General features: G+C 41.0%; 1 protein-coding gene across 26 annotated transcripts in view; it reads left to right on the forward strand.

Annotated features, from left to right (window-relative positions):
- The window catches only part of CACNA1D (calcium voltage-gated channel subunit alpha1 D), a 317,826-nt gene that overhangs the window by 155,300 nt on the left and 146,821 nt on the right, over positions 1–15,705 (forward strand). For 25 of the 26 annotated variants that reach the window (XR_010155607.1, XM_016941301.3, XM_016941303.2 and 22 more), the window contains exons 4-5: positions 861–1,000; positions 10,209–10,351. Coding sequence is in view for 24 of the 26 variants with exons in the window: in XM_016941301.3 (XP_016796790.1) it covers positions 861–1,000; positions 10,209–10,351 (283 nt within the window). In the remaining 2 variants the exon portion in view is untranslated. Of the gene's footprint in view, positions 1–860; positions 1,001–10,208; positions 10,404–15,705 lie in introns of those variants that run through there. The other variant, XM_016941306.3, reaches the window with a different exon arrangement.

The raw sequence follows: 15,705 nt of genomic DNA on the forward strand, positions 1-15,705 counted from the left end.
TTTTAGACTTGCTGATTGGTATGTTTTCCACAGCTCATGGAGTTGCATGGGTTGGAACTGGAAAGGTTCTACGAGTCATTTAGCCCGTGAGCAGCACCTGTGAGGTCTGTGGCAGTCAGATGGGCATGGCTGCTGGGATGGATACTAGAGGAAAGGTCAGAGGCTCTGCCTAGGTTTCCTGGGAAAGTGCATGGTGACCTGTCACAAGTTCAGCCGGGAGAGGCGGCGGCATGCCAATAAGCAGGCAGGGTGTTTGCCATCCTGAATTTACTTCCCTTATTGTGTGGATGCAAAAACTTATATCCAGAGGAGGAGAAGGACTTGTCCAAGGTTACCTTGCTACTCAGTGACAAAGCTGACTGTGACTTCGAACTCAGACATAAACCCAAGAGGAAGAGAGGGTCAAAACAGATGCATCTTCATTTCTTCCAGAGGATGAATTTCTTCTGTTCAAAGACACCATTGGAATCTTTGTTGTACCCTTGTGCTTTTCTGGACCTGATTTGGCAACCTCAGGAGGAAAGCATGCTGTGTTTTGCAAATGTGTGCAAATAACAAACATGCCTGTTATGTCCTGGGCAGACTCATCACACGCATTGGGGCAGTTGGCAAAATGCAGTCATGCAGCCTGGAACGAAAAGTGTTGCACACGTAGTTGCTTATGAGAAATTCAGTGTTAGAATGTAAATGCCTTCCTGGCCCAGGGGCAGTGTAATTGTTCCATTTCTCATAATGAAACTTTGCTTGGAGGAAAATGCTTATATGTCTAAGGTGTTGATTCTAATCTGTGTTCCTTTTTCTGTCTCCTCTTCCTCCCCTGCCCCTGCTTTTTTGGTATGTTTCTTTGTTTTTCTTCACAGGAAAAAGTAGAATATGCCTTCCTGATTATTTTTACAGTCGAGACATTTTTGAAGATTATAGCGTATGGATTATTGCTACATCCTAATGCTTATGTTAGGAATGGATGGAATTTACTGGATTTTGTTATAGTAATAGTAGGGTAAGTCTCTTTTACTTTGGGGAAATGTTGATTTGGAAAATGGGAGGTGGAGGTTGGGGGGGGGGGTGGTAACAAAACAGTCTTTTTAGGGAATGTGGTTGCTCTTTTATGCCAGCTGTTGCACCAGAACCTCTCAGGAGTTCTTTTAAGGCTGGTGATGCTGCTGTCAGTCTCTGGGCAGATACTAGTTTGAAATTCTCTCGTTGTTACTCCCGTTTTTAGTAACATGTTATAGAAGGGAGTCTGAACTCCTAATATGAGAGGCTTTACCTAACACGGTCTTGGATCTCCAGAAATAGACCAACCCTGTTGGTGATTAGAGTCAAATGAGTAGAGCTTTTAATACTTAGTGCCAATGTTAAGTTAAAAAAAGTAAAAAGTAATAAAACCTTCATAGCAGTAAGGTACTCTGCTATTTAACATCCCTTGAGCAAAGCTATTAATTTTCTTTCTTTCTTTTTTTTTTTTTTTTTTGCTGACTTGTGGGAGAAACTCTGGCATACTACTGTTCCATTTTAAATAATGAAACAAGTGTCTGGATAATGTCACGTATCTGGCATAAAATGAAATAAGCTAGAAAATGCAGAGAAGCAGGTGTTCCACCAAAATCCTGTTGCAGGAAGAAGACATCAGTAGTTTTAGTGAAAGGAGAATGTTAAAATAAAAAATAGTGGCCTGTGTTATTTTAGTCCTTCCACACCTGGAAATGTTGCCAGGAAGAGAAAAATGAATCCATGTTACAGGAATGCTGGGTCTTTGGACCAAATACCCATGTAGGAAGATAAGATATATCCTTTTTCCCAGTCTTAGTTATGCTAGCTGTAAAGTGAGTTGCTCCTCAAATTATGTTTCTGTAAATAGCCTCTCTGTTTTCATCTTCATGACTTCAGTGAACTGCCTTTTGCAGTTGAGCAAGTTGATTTTTCTTGTGGATTATCCTTTTATCATGAATCTTTTGCCTTTTCATTGGAGACTAATTCTGCTGGGTATTGGGAGAGTGGAATTGGTTGTGGGCCTTCCTAGGTCCTTTCAACCTAGGAAGTTAATATGAGATCCTAATTGCCCAGTGGGACAATTAGACTTGTGGGAAACAAGTTAGCTTTTCAAACCGCCCCCGCTGCCAATACATTGTCATTTAAGGCATCATTGCAAAAGAAGTGTACCAAAATGAACAGGTAGCAGATATGTGCCGTACCTTCCTGTATTTGGTGGACTCTGTCGAGGAATGGCAAGCGGAAGCCTTGCAGGTATGTTGGTTCTGGGATAATCTGGCTGTGCCTCTTCTGCCACTGGACTTTTTGTTCAGCTAGGAATGGAGATGCTTAGCCCCATTTCTTTCGTCACCGTGCTATGATCACCTCATATTTCTGCCTGGAGACATTTTTCACACTACAGCACAGCACAAGGACAGGGAACCAAGTGGAGCATGGTGGTCTTATTGAGTTAAGGAGACAGAGACAAGAGTTTGGGGAGGCAGAATAGGGGAGGGGAGGGAGCTATTTAGAGAAAGAGCTTCATAAATATGCCTTAGAGTACTCTTCAGTTTTGGCTGAGGGCTAAGCTACGCCTACACGGAGTTGTGAGTCCATGAGGCCAGGAAAGACCACTACTAGGGAAAAGAGAAAGATCAGGGAGCTGTAAAATGAATAATAACCAGGGCTCACAAAGGACTGGAAGGCATTCAAATTCTGACTAATTAGGGTGGAAAGACCTCATTGAACACCCTGGACTGTCAGTAGAGACCCCACAGGGCCACTGGTAGTAGTGCTAAACTGGCTCTAGAGCAGGGGCTGGCAAACTGTGGCCAATGGGCTAAGTCCTAGCCCATCTAGCCTGCCACCTATTTTTATAAATAAAGTTTTATTGTAACATGGCCACACTCATTTGTTTACATAGTTCAGTTTGAGTAGTTTAGGTCTACAAAACCTAAAATATTTAAATATTTACTATTTGGCCTTTTACAGAAAAAGTTTGCCAATTGCTGCTCTAGAGTACAGAGACTACCTGAAATCCTTGCTTACAATGTTTGAAAAGAAGTCTGAAAAGAAGCAAACTAGGCTGGGCATGGTGGCTCATGCCTATAATCCCAGCACTTTGGGAGGCCGAGGTGGGTGGATCACCTGAGGTCGGGAGTTCAAGACCAGCATGGCCAACATGGTGAAACCCCCGTCTACTAAAAATGCAAATATTATCTGGGTGTGGTGGTGCATGCGTGTAATCCCGGCTACATGGGAGGCTGAGGCAAGAGAATCACTTGAACCTGGGAGGCAGAGGTTGCAGTGAGCCAAAATCGTGCCACTGCACTCCAACCTGGGTGACAGAGTGAGACTCCATTTCAAAAAAAAAAGCAAACTGATATGCTAACTGAACTGCCTGCCAGAACATAACTCAACATTCTTTAAAGGAAGACAACAAAATCCAGACACTGAACATATGAAGAAATGTGACCCATAACCAGGAGGAAACTCCATCAGTAGAAACAGATCCTGAAATGACAGAGATGATGGAATTAGAGAAGGACTTCACAAAGCTTTAAAAACTGCTATTATAAATTTATGGACTTAAAGGGATACCTGATTATAGTAAGGAAAGATGGGACAATATAAAAAAAAAACAAATGGAACTTTAAGAGGTGAAAAATATATCCAAAATGAAAAATTCTCTGGTTTGGCTTAACCTCAGCTTAAACACTATAGAAGGAAAAAATATCAGGGAATTTGAACATATAGCAATAACATGAAGAATAATGATTGAGGAGAAAATGAATACCGCCTCTGTGGCCTGTGGGGGAATAAGAAGTGGTCTAACATATATATATTTGGAGTCTCAGAAGGAGAGGAGAGAAAGAGGAGACAGAAAAAAAAATTTGAAGAAACAGCTCCAGATTTTCCAAATGTGATGAAAAATGAAACTCACAAGAAGCTCAGCAAAGCCTGAGCAAAATAAACATGAAAAAAGCCACATCAAGGCACATCATAATTGTAATCAAATTGTTAAAAACCAAAGATAAGGAGAAAACCTTAAAACAGAGAAAAGAAAATCTCAGACTATTTGTCAACAACTATGCAAGCCAGAAGACAATAGAGAGACATCTTTAAAGTACTGGGGGAAAATGTCAACCTAGGATTCTCACTCAGTAAAATATCTTTCAGAGTTAAAGTCAAAATCAAAATTTTTTCAGACATTCTAGAGTTTCAGAATTCATGACTAATAGACCTGTACCTCAATCAGTGTTAAAGACAGTTCCTCAGGGCTGAAGGAAAATGACACGAGGTAGAAAAGTGGATCTACACAGAAAGAAATGAAGAGTGCCAGAAAGTGGCTCTACACAAAAAAGAATGAAGAGTACCAGAAAGGGTAAATACGTGGGTACATATACAGATATTTCTCCCCTCATTTAAAAATTTCTTTAAAGGTAATTATTTAAAGCAAAAATAATAACAGTGTATTGTGGTGTCTATAGCTTCTATAGAAATAAAGTACATGACAATGGTAGCATGAAGAATAGGAACAGGGAAATAGCCATACGGTCTTGTGATGTACTTATACAGTAGTTGGAATGATTAAATATTATCTGAAGATAGACTGTGATACCTTTAAGATGTATATTGTAAACCCTAGAGTATGGATTGGTGAGCTACAACCTGTAGACCAAATCTAGTTTGAGCCTTTTTTTCCCCCACCATTGACAAAGTATTTTATTTACTGCCTGCTTTGGCAAATAAAGCTTCATTGTAATTCAGCCACATTCAGTCATGTCTATGGCTATTTGGTATTATAATGGCAAAGTTGGGTAGTTGTGACAAACCCTATGGCCTGCAGATTCTAAAATATTTACTATTTGGCACTTTATAGAAAATGTTTACTGACACTTGCCTTAGAGAAGCCACTAAAAAAGAAAATCCCAGGTATATCTAATAAGCCTATTGTAGAGATTAAATGGAATTTAAAAAAAAACCCTAAATCCAAAACAGGCAAGGAAGAAGAAAAAAGGAACAAAGGACAGGACAAATAGAAAACAAACGGCAAGTTGCTAGATTTAAACCTAGGTAAATCCTTATTAAAATCATTATCATGAAGAAAGGATAATGGCCTTTCTTTGTGTCCATGTGTTCTCATCATTTAGCTCCTACTTATAAGTGAGAACGTGTGGTATTTGGTTTTTTGTTCCTGCGTTAGTTTGCTAAGGATAATGGCCTCCAGCTCCATCCATGTGCCCACAAAAGAAATGATCTTGTTCTTTTTTATGACTGCATAGTAATCCTTGGTGTATGTGTATCACATTTTCTTTATCCAATCTGTATTGATGGGCATGTAGGTTGATTCCATGTCTTTGCTATTGTGAATAGTGCCACAGTGAACATTAACATGCATGTGTCTTTATGGTAGAATGGTTTATTTTTCTCTGGGTGTGTACCCAGTAATGGGATTTCTGGATCAAATGGTAGTTCTGTTGTTAGCTCTTTGAGGAATTGATACACTGCTTTCCACAATGGATGAACTAGTTCACACTCCCACCAACAGTGTATAAGCATTCCCTTTTCTCTGCAACCTCGTCAGCATCTGTTATTTTTTGACTTTTTAAGAGTAGCCATTTTAACTGGTGTGAAATGGTATCTCGTGGTTTTGATTTGCACTTCTCTAACGATCAGTAATAGGAACTTTTTAAAATATGCTTCTTGACCACATGTATGTCTTTTGAATAGTGTCTCTTCATGTCCTTTGCTGACTTTTTAATGGGATTTTTCTTTTTTTCTTGAGAAGTTGTTTGAGTTCCTTATAGATGTTGGATATTAGACCTTTGTCTCTCATTCTGTAGGTTGTCTTTTTACCCTGTTTCTTTTGTTGTGCAGAAGCTCTTAAGTTTAATTAGGCCCATATGTCAGGTTTTGCTTTTGTTGTGATTGCTTTTGGCATCTTAGTCATGAAATCCTTGCTCATTCCTATGTCCAGAATGGTATTGCCTAGGTTGTCCTCCAGGGTTTTTTATAGTTTTGGGTTTTACATTTAAGTCTTTAATCCATCTTGAGTTGATTTTTGTATATAGTATAAGAAAGGGGTCCAGTTTCAATCTTGTGCATATGGCTTGCCAGTTATCCCAGCATGGTTTATTGAATAGGGAGTCCTTTCCCCATTGCTTGTTTTTGTCACCTTTGTCGAAGATCAGATGGTCGTAGGTGTGTGTCCTTATTTCTGGGGTCTCTGCTATGTTCTGTTGGTCTATGTGTCTGTTTTTGTATGAGCACCATGCTGTTTTGGTTACTGTAGCCCTGTATTATAATTTGAAGTCAGGTAGTGTGACACTTCCAGCTTTGTTGTTTTGCTTAGGATTGCCTTGGCCATCCAGGCTCCTTTTTTGTTCCATATGAATTAAAAATTTTTTTTTTCTAGTTATGTGAAGAATGTCATTGGTGGTTTGATAGGAATAACATTGAATCTGTAAATTGCTTTGGGCAGTATGGCTAATTAATTGATATTGAGTCTTCCTATTTGTGAGCATGGTATGTTTTTCCATTTGTTTGTGTCATGTCTGATTTCTTTGAGCAGTGTAAAACCATGAAATTTATAGTAGAAAATATTGGATAAAATCTTTATGACCTCAGTGTAGCCAGAGATTTCTCGGGACACAAAAAGCTCCAGCCATGAAAGAGTAATTGAAAATGTTGACTTCATCAAAATTTAAAACTTTTCTTCAAAAGACAGTGTGAAGACAATGAAAAAGCAAGGCACAGATTGGGAAAAATATTCACAATACATACACTTGTATTCAGAATATATAAAGAACTCTTACAACCCAATAGTAAGAAGACAACCCAATAAACAAATAGGTAAAAGATTTGAACAGATCTTCACAAAAGAAGATATGTGAATCATCAACAAACATCTGAAAAGATGCTCAACATTGTTAGTAATTAGAGAAATGCAAATTAAAACTACAGTGACAGTACTGCATACCCACTAGTATTACTAAATGTAAAAAGACTGAACATACCAGGTCTTAACCAAAATATGGAACAACTGGAACTCTCATACACCACTTGTAGAAATGGAAAATGGTATAATCACTTTGGAAAAAATGTGCCCATTTCTTACAGTGTTAAACATAGACTTACCATATGACCATATTACCAGTTCTACTCTTAGGTGTTTATCCAAGAAAAATGAAAACACATGTCCCCAAAAAAACTTTATTCATAATAGAGAAAAACTGGAAGCAACCCATATATCCCTCAACGGGCGAATGGATAAACTCATTGTGATGTATTTGTGTAATGGGATATTACAGAACAACAAAAAGAAATGAACTGCTGATAAAACAACATGGATGAGTGTCAAAAACATTATGGTGAGCAAAAGAAGATGAGCCAGGAGAACATACTATGTGATTCCATTGATATGGGTTCTAGAAAAAGAAAAAAAAAAACTCTAGCGATAAACAGCCAATCACTGGATACTCAAGGCTGAGCTTCAAGGGAAGCTCTGTACAAGGCTGTGCAAAAGGGGCACAAGAGAATCTTTTGAAATGTTGAAATCTTCCCTATCTTGATCATGGTGTTTGTTGCTTAGGCTTATGCATTTTTCAAAACCCATTGTACACTTTAAATGAGTGTGTTTTATTATAGATAAATTAAACTGCAATATAAAGTGATTTAAAATGCAAAAAAAAAAATAGGAAACTGAAGTAGAACTGGACTCTAAGAAAAACTTCAGAACATCAGATTATTTTTTATCTAAAATATGCATGAAATTGGAGTCAAAGAACAGAAGAAAGGTTTTAAAAAAGAAAAGGAAGAACTATGATGTCTTCATTTGAATCAAATTCCTACTCACTAAAGTTTCCAACTACAGTCTGTATCTCAATCCACTGGATTTTTCCATTCCAACAGTGACCTATTGCTCTTGTCCAGATTCCCAATAATCAAGACATTAAGAAAGTAATTGATATTTCTAAAATGTTAACTGTTAATGTGACCACAAGAGGACTCAGTGTGTCTGCCAGAGCTGAAGTTATTCCTTTAGAGAAAAGTTTGATCTAAGCCAACTTTTATCCCATGCCTCTAAATTTTCAATAAAGATATATTTCAAGCATTCAGGCTCTATCACTTAAGCTTTTTTTGAAGAACGTGACTCCTCATTCTGGTGCTTCTGACTTTAGTCAGTTTAGACAGCTCCTTGTCTTTTTTCTCCCACCTTGGGGTAAACTTTTAATAACAATCTAGAGTCAGTTACTCCTTTCTCATCCTGTCCTTATCTCTTCAGGCCCATGGCACTTTTTTTTTTTTTTGAGAGGCGTGGTGGTGAGGAACAGAATCACGGAATATTAGAGTGGAAAGGTCATTCTCTGAGTCGTTAAATCCAGTTTTGTCATTTTATAGAGAGGAGAACTGAGGCCCAGAGAAGGAGAGGGACTTTCCTAATATCTCATAACTCTTAGGAGTGGAAACCAGCCCCGGCCCCTTGCAGCCCTGCACTGTGTGGGAACACAGCCTGCTTCTCTCTCTGACTTGGCCTCTTTGGTGGCAAGAGAGAGACATTTTTCATGTGTTTTCAAGGACATTGCTGAAGAACAAGGAATAAAGGGACCATGATGTATATGTTGCAAAACATGGATACTTGAAAGCAGTCTTCAGTCACTACCTGCATAAATTACTTTGCTAACCCTTTGGGATGAAAATTCCTGTGGCTTGCACATTTCAGAAGAGTTTGAGGTTTTCTTTCTTTCTTTTTCTTTGTTTTTCTGAAGCTGTGAATTTGTTTTGGAGGAGAGACTTTTCACTTTAGCCTTGCTGCAGGGATTTACAGTAATCTTTTAAAAACTATGCTGAAGAGAGAGAAGCCTGTCATAAATTTGATCTATTTCCTCAGTCATAACTAGGGAGAGCTCACCATCTGAAGCTTTGTAAAGGTAGAGACCGGGCTTGTTTTTCCTCCTGGCTGGGTTCGTTGCTAATTGCTGTACTGTTATTAAAACAAAGGGCTGATCTATAAATGCCCCAGAACTACACAACTATACCCAATCAGGGCTGTAATCAGACCACCCGATGTTTTATGGACTCGGTGTCTTGGCAATCCAGAGGCACCCCAGTGGGGGCAGTTTCTGCTTTGTCTGCTCATTAAACTTTGGACACCTTTTCTTTGTTGCTGGGCCAGTCATTCCCACAATCTGATTGGCCAGAGTTGATGCTGTTTGAAATGGGCAAATTTTATACTTACTCTGAAAAACGAGCAATAATTCCAAAGAGTATTTAAAAGAGCAAAAGTCACTGTTAAATGAGCAGATTGCCTGAAAATAGATTTATCTGAACGTTCTGAGACTAGGAAAAAATTTATTGTGACTGCCAGGTACAATATTATTCACATTTCAAGAGAGAGAATGATGATATTAATACCTTACCTTAGGTAACTGCCTTTAGCCTTTGCACAGCTCCTTAGTATCTGTGATTTACATCCTCCAAATATCCCTATGAAGGTGAAGGTTGGGGTGTGTGTGTTAGTGACTACATTGACTACATATAACATATTAAGATGTGAGACTTTGAAGTCATTCATTGATTGATTCATCAGATATTTTTGGAGTACTTCCTATGTGTCAGATACTGTAATAGGCACTAGACTAGAACAGACCACATGCACAAATGAGCAGAACAGACTAAAACTCCTTGCTGTTACAGAACCTGCGTTCTAGTGGGGTCCACATGCCTGAGTTTACATGTGTTGCTGCTAGTTGTGTGACCTTGGGCAAGCTACTTATTCCTATCGAGTTTGTTTTCTCGTGTGTAACATGGTGTTCATAATTCCTGCTGCATAACATTTTGTGAGAATTAATGTGACAATGTATGTGCAGTGCTTAGCACATAGCAAGTGCTCATGAATGGTAGCCACCAAGATGGCTGTTGTCATTTTAGTTTGCAGCAGTTCCACTTGTCATCATTGAGTTCCCAGGGAGTCCCCTCTTCTTTGGGAACAGACTTGCTCTCTGTTGCTCCATTGCGATAAAAACAGATGAGGTTAATCCCTGTCCCAATCATTTTGGAGATGGCGTCGTTTGTATTCCAATTCCACAGCCCAGTTCTTGTCTTTGTCTTCCTTTTATTTAAGCAGCAGCCACACAGAATTAGCCCTTTTCAAAAATAAATACGATTATCATCCTGTTTTCCGTCCCTGGGGTAACAGACTCTAACATTTCTTTCTCTTTCTCTTCTTTCAGATTGTTTAGTGTAATTTTGGAACAATTAACCAAAGAAACAGAAGGCGGGAACCACTCAAGCGGCAAATCTGGAGGCTTTGATGTCAAAGCCCTCCGTGCCTTTCGAGTGTTGCGACCACTTCGACTAGTGTCAGGAGTGCCCAGTAAGCACTTATTGTTTCCTAGAGTCAGGAGTGTGCTGGTTTTTTCTTCCAGGTGGGTTTCAGAATCACTGGTGCTTTGAGGTGAGTTGCCCTGTGCCAGCCAGGGGTCAGCAGACGACCATGGCCTCCTTCACAGTTGACAGGACACTTTGGCTTGCAGTGTCACGTTGGATCCCCATGACAGAATGACAGGCAGTTATTGTCATTCTGATTTTGTGGACGAAAGAATCTTCTCTTGCAGAAAGACAAGGTGTTGGGGTGAGACCTTGGGTTCAGGCCTTTAATTCCAGTCTATTTTTCCTCTCTGGCAACATGCTGCCATCCACGCCTCCACTCCCAGGCCTGCCCCTCTGAAAGTGGTGGGTTTGTGGATGAGGGTGTTGGAGTACTTAGCTGCCTGCCTCTTTTTTTTTTTTTTTCCCCAAGTGGGGAGCATCAGAGGGATGGACTCCTGGAAACTGATTAGATCCTCTACTATCAGGAACTGTGCTACCCAGCTCTGGGGGAAGGGATGAATGCTTCACCTGTCTTACCTGGATACAGGGCACAGGAGTACCTGCCTTGAAGGCTGTTGTGAGAACTGAGTGAGATAATGGAGGGAGAGCCCCTAACAGGATGTCTGGAGCACAGAGGCTCTCAGTGGGTGAGAGAGAGAGTTTTAGCCGTTAGGCCCTACCATACCACTCAGTGCCAGGCCCCAGTGTGCTTCTGGCTCCAGGCCCCCAGGCCAGGTTAAATCATACCTGAGTTGGAATAGATGCCCTGTCTGTGCCCTGGCCAACAGCTGCAGCCTCTTATCCTTCCATAAGGTGTTTGGGGTTGCCTCACTGGGGTCTGCCCCTGATAGGACTCCTGTGCTGGGGACTTCCATGGGTAGAAGTCCTAACACCTTTCTGAGGGCTGGTGCCTCTGAGCAAGAATATGGGATTGCAGGGTGTGCCTGTTTTTCACAACTCATAAAGCCATCAGAAGAACACAGATCACATTTTTTGCCTCTCCAGAAGTTCTTCATGAAATTTTTATTAAATTTGTTGGCACTTAGAATGCACCAAAAATCCTCTGGAAAAAAAAATTTCCAAATTTAACATTTTAAAATGTAGGAAGTGGTGTTTTATGTGTACTTGTTTTTCCAGATGGTTCATTTATTTTCATTGAAAAAGATCAGCACAAGTCAAAACCACAGAACTGTGTGGAATCAATTGAGAAAAACAGAAATACCTTGGAAATGACTGGCTCTGTTAAGTGTAACACGATTAAATGAGAAGTTCAGTGAGCAAACATGTTCTTCCAGATTTAGTTGTTATAGCTTAATCTAATTTCAAAGTAACCACGACAGCTTTTTCCCCCAAAGAACAAATAACAGGACAGCCTGTCTATGGTATGTGTTGTGTGCAGACTTTGGGGGCTGTGGCTGTGTGCGTGTGTGCGTGCGAGCTTCTGGCCAGTGAAAAATCCAAGAACTCACATAGCATTGTGTCTGCTTCCTTGGCTAATGAGGTTTTAACTAAACTAGTGCAGTGCTCCTAGATATTGAGAATTAGTTTTAAACTGTATTTCTTCCTTTCCCCAACAGACATCACTGTTTGAAATTTGATAGGGTGATTTGTATGTAACTCTCCCCCAGGTCAGCAGGGAAAAATGTGAGTCTCAGTCTTGTATGAGGACTTTTGAGCTTATATTTTTAACCACCTAGGTAGGGAACATCCCAGTCTCTCATCAAACTCAAATAGGCTTTTGAAGAAAAGGATCAGAGGTTGTCGGATGTGCTGTTTCTAGTGCTGGTTGGCAGCCGTGGCCTGCTGATTTCTTCTCTAGTACTTGAAGTTGTTAAAAATGTCCAGGAATGTTTGACTGTTTACACTTATCTTGGAATTGTTTAGTCCCTGCTAAAGAGAATCCAGACTGTTCTGTAAGACATAATTTTGTGTGCATGTGTGTATGGAAATATATATTCATTCAGTGAAAGGTAAAATTATTTCACAAGGTGGTGAATCAGGCATTTGTGGAGTTCTTAAGCACCCACATTAAGAGACTGAGGGAGAATGGGCAGGAACCGAGAACCCACCCTGGAGACCAGGCCTTCTGACCCCTGTGTTGACGTCCCCCATTCTCTCCACAGCCCCGCGACCTCAGCACTACTGTGCTGCTCACTGTTTAACTTCTTACCTTCTCTTTCCCTGTCCTTCCGTGTTGGACAGGGAAACATTCATCAAAGTTCAAGACCATCAAAGTGGAAAAGAATCCTAAAGATCATCTGGTCTACCTGCATCTTTTAGACAAGGAAACTGAGGCCTGTTGGAGGTAGTGACTAGTGTAAGTTCTCACAGCTAGTGAGTAGCCAGACAGAACCAGACCCACGATCTCCACATTTCTGACCCGGTGTTCTTCCCACTTCTGCCTCCTTGACTAGAGTCCCATGAGATCCACTGAGATCTACCGTACATATTGATTATGTACAAAGGAGCGGAATGCAATAAAGTATACATGTTCACAGTCGAATACAACTTTATCATCTCATAAATGTGACAAATCTGAAATACAGTAGTTACTCTAAATGTAAAAAATATTCACAAAGCTTACTGCCATGGAATTTAGAAGAGCTAACTGCTGGGGGTTCGTTTTGCATGGCCCATTGGTGTCTCAAGAAAACCAAAACAACAATAGAAACCTGGCCATGGGGATTGGAACGGGTGTCATCTTTTCCTTTCCATGTGTTCCTTGTAGGAGGTAAAAATATTGAAAATCATCCTAATTGATCATTTTTGAAAAAACCATGTGGACATTTACATATCCAAAGATGTAGCACCCAGAGTTTTAGTTGTAATAGAGGTTGTAGCAAGGCAGGGTCGTGCTGAGTCTGAAATCCTCTTACTGCTCTTCCCTCACCATCCTCTCCCCTGCCTCCTCCTGTGCTGCTTATCACGGTAAAGGTTTGTCATTATTGCTAAGTCTTCTCTTTGCTTGCTGTATTCTGGTTTCCGATGTAAGCATCTCAGCTTCTTGCATTCTTTCTTTCCTGAATATGTATTGGGAAAGTGAGATGATAGCAGAAGATGGAAAGTTTGAAGGTGGAGAGACAACAGGGAAGGACAGGGAAGGAGAAGGTAAGAAGGAAAAGAGTGAGCAGCACAGTCATGCTGAGGTCGCGGGGCCATGGAGAGGATGGGGGATGCCAATGCAAGGTCAGGAGGCCTGGTCTCCAGGGCAGGTTCTGGATTCCTGCCCATTCTCCCTCAGTCTCTTGGTTCCTCACAACCAATCCTAATCCTGAGTGCTGCCCCCATCCTTCTTTTCATGACCTCTTTTTCTGTCCCTTGGCGGGTAGCCTTACCCACACTCTGGCACTGAGTATGACTCCATGGGTAGCTTCTATTAGGTTGGTGTGAACGTAATTGCGGTTTTTGCCATTGAAAGTAATGGATCTGAGTCTGAGGATTTCAGACTCAGCAAGACCCTGTCTTCCTAAGACCTCCATGGCAGCAAAAGTTTTAAATGTAGGAAATAATCGTCTCTCTCTCTCTCTCTTTTTTTTGGAGACGAAGTCTTGCTCTGTCACCCAGACTGGAGTTGCAACCTCCACCTCCCAGGTTCAAGTGATTCCCCCACCTCAGTCTCCCGAGTAGCTGGGACTACAGGCGCACACCGCCACACCCAAATAATTTTTGTATTTTTGGTAGAGATGGGGTTTCATCATGTTGGCCAGGCTGGTCTCGAACTCCTGACCTCAAGTGATCCATCTGCCTCGGACTCCCAAAGTGCTGGGATTACAGGCGTGAGCCACCTCACAAGGGCAGAAGTAATCATTTCTCATGTGCCTGTCTCTCAAGACCACATTTCAGCTTCAGGACACGTCTACCTTAATGTTACATAATACCAACATCATACTTAACAAGGCTCAAGTCAGTCTCAACCTCCCCCTTCCCCTCCCACCTCCCTCATTCCTGGAAAACCTCCCTTTGGAATGCTTAGTTTTGTTGGGGACACTGGGATTTTGCCTCAAGACCCTGGCTCAAATAACTGGTGTGCTCCATAGGTACCTTCCTCTCATTCTGACTCAGTTGCTGAGTTCTGGTCTCATCCTGATCTTCACCCTCACCTACCCCAGCATTCTTGAACTACCTCTCTGTGTGTCTGGCCTGCTGCTGTCCTGTTGGTCTTTCTAAAGCAGCTGCCTTTTGCTAGTGATCTAAAGTTTGGCTTCATGACCTGGATTCAACACCCACAACCCTGGCTGCAATCTACTTTTCTTTCGTGATTTTCTTTTCCACTAACCACCAATCAAGACTCACCACCCTCAAGCCCATACTGTGCTACTCTCCTCTGTGCTTTTGGTACTCTGTTCTTCTTCCCTGAAGTTGCCTCTCTCCCATGCCCACCTGTGGAAATCCACCCCACCTGGCCTTTGGGCTGTGCCCAGAGAGAAGCTGCCTCAGGACCCTTTCTTCACCCCATTCATCCCTACTTGTCACCTGCATGGACCTTGGGGGGACTGAACAAAGGATGATGAACATGGGAATAAAGACAAAGACAAAAGAGTATATTTGGAAGAAGGGGTCAGGGGGCTCCTTGCTTCTAGTGAACAAGAGCCCTGAGCTTCAGAGCCTTTCACATTTTACTGAGTAGAGGAGTTAGGGAGAGAGGGGAGTGGTTATCGGTCAGCAGCTTGATTTACAGCAGACTTTCAAGACTGCATTCTTCTAACAACAGGCTCTAGATGTCCCAGTAGATAACCTCAATGAGCACGGTGCCAGGGAGTGATTGCCCTCAGCAAACCTGGCGGTAGGCACAGTCGTTGAGTTTGCCCACATCCTGCATTCATGATAAACAGTTTGCTGTTTGATCATATAGCCTCCAGTGGAATGCTGAGTTGGTCACAATCCCTTTGGCCTTTTCAACTCCCAACACCTATTAATTTTAACTATTGGGATATTTATATAGCATCTATATGCTACCCCAGGGTAGAGTTATTTGTGTTTAATTCTATGTCTCCTAGAATATAATTTTTTGAGGGAAAACATTTTACATAAACCATCTTCATATTGCTCCAAAGCACCAAACCTTATGATTTCCACATGGTAGATGTTTAAGAGATTTTGTCAGATGGATGAAGAAATGCATAAACGAATGATGAACTTTGACATTGGGCAGTCCCCTCCCTAGGCCTTAGTTTTTCCCTCTGTCTAGTGAGGGAGTTTGTCTAGATGATCCTTAAGGTTCCTTTTCAGTCTATCTCACATCCAGGCTTAATATTAATGAAAAGCTTTGAAATACCTCTTTGAATTTTATTACTATGTGTTCTAAGTAAAGGAGGCATGGTTAGGAATTATGTATATGATTCATTGGAGTGTCTTCCT

This window comes from Pan troglodytes, chromosome 2 (assembly GCF_028858775.2).
Source record: "Pan troglodytes isolate AG18354 chromosome 2, NHGRI_mPanTro3-v2.0_pri, whole genome shotgun sequence".
NCBI classification, from domain to species: Eukaryota; Metazoa; Chordata; class Mammalia; order Primates; family Hominidae; genus Pan; species Pan troglodytes.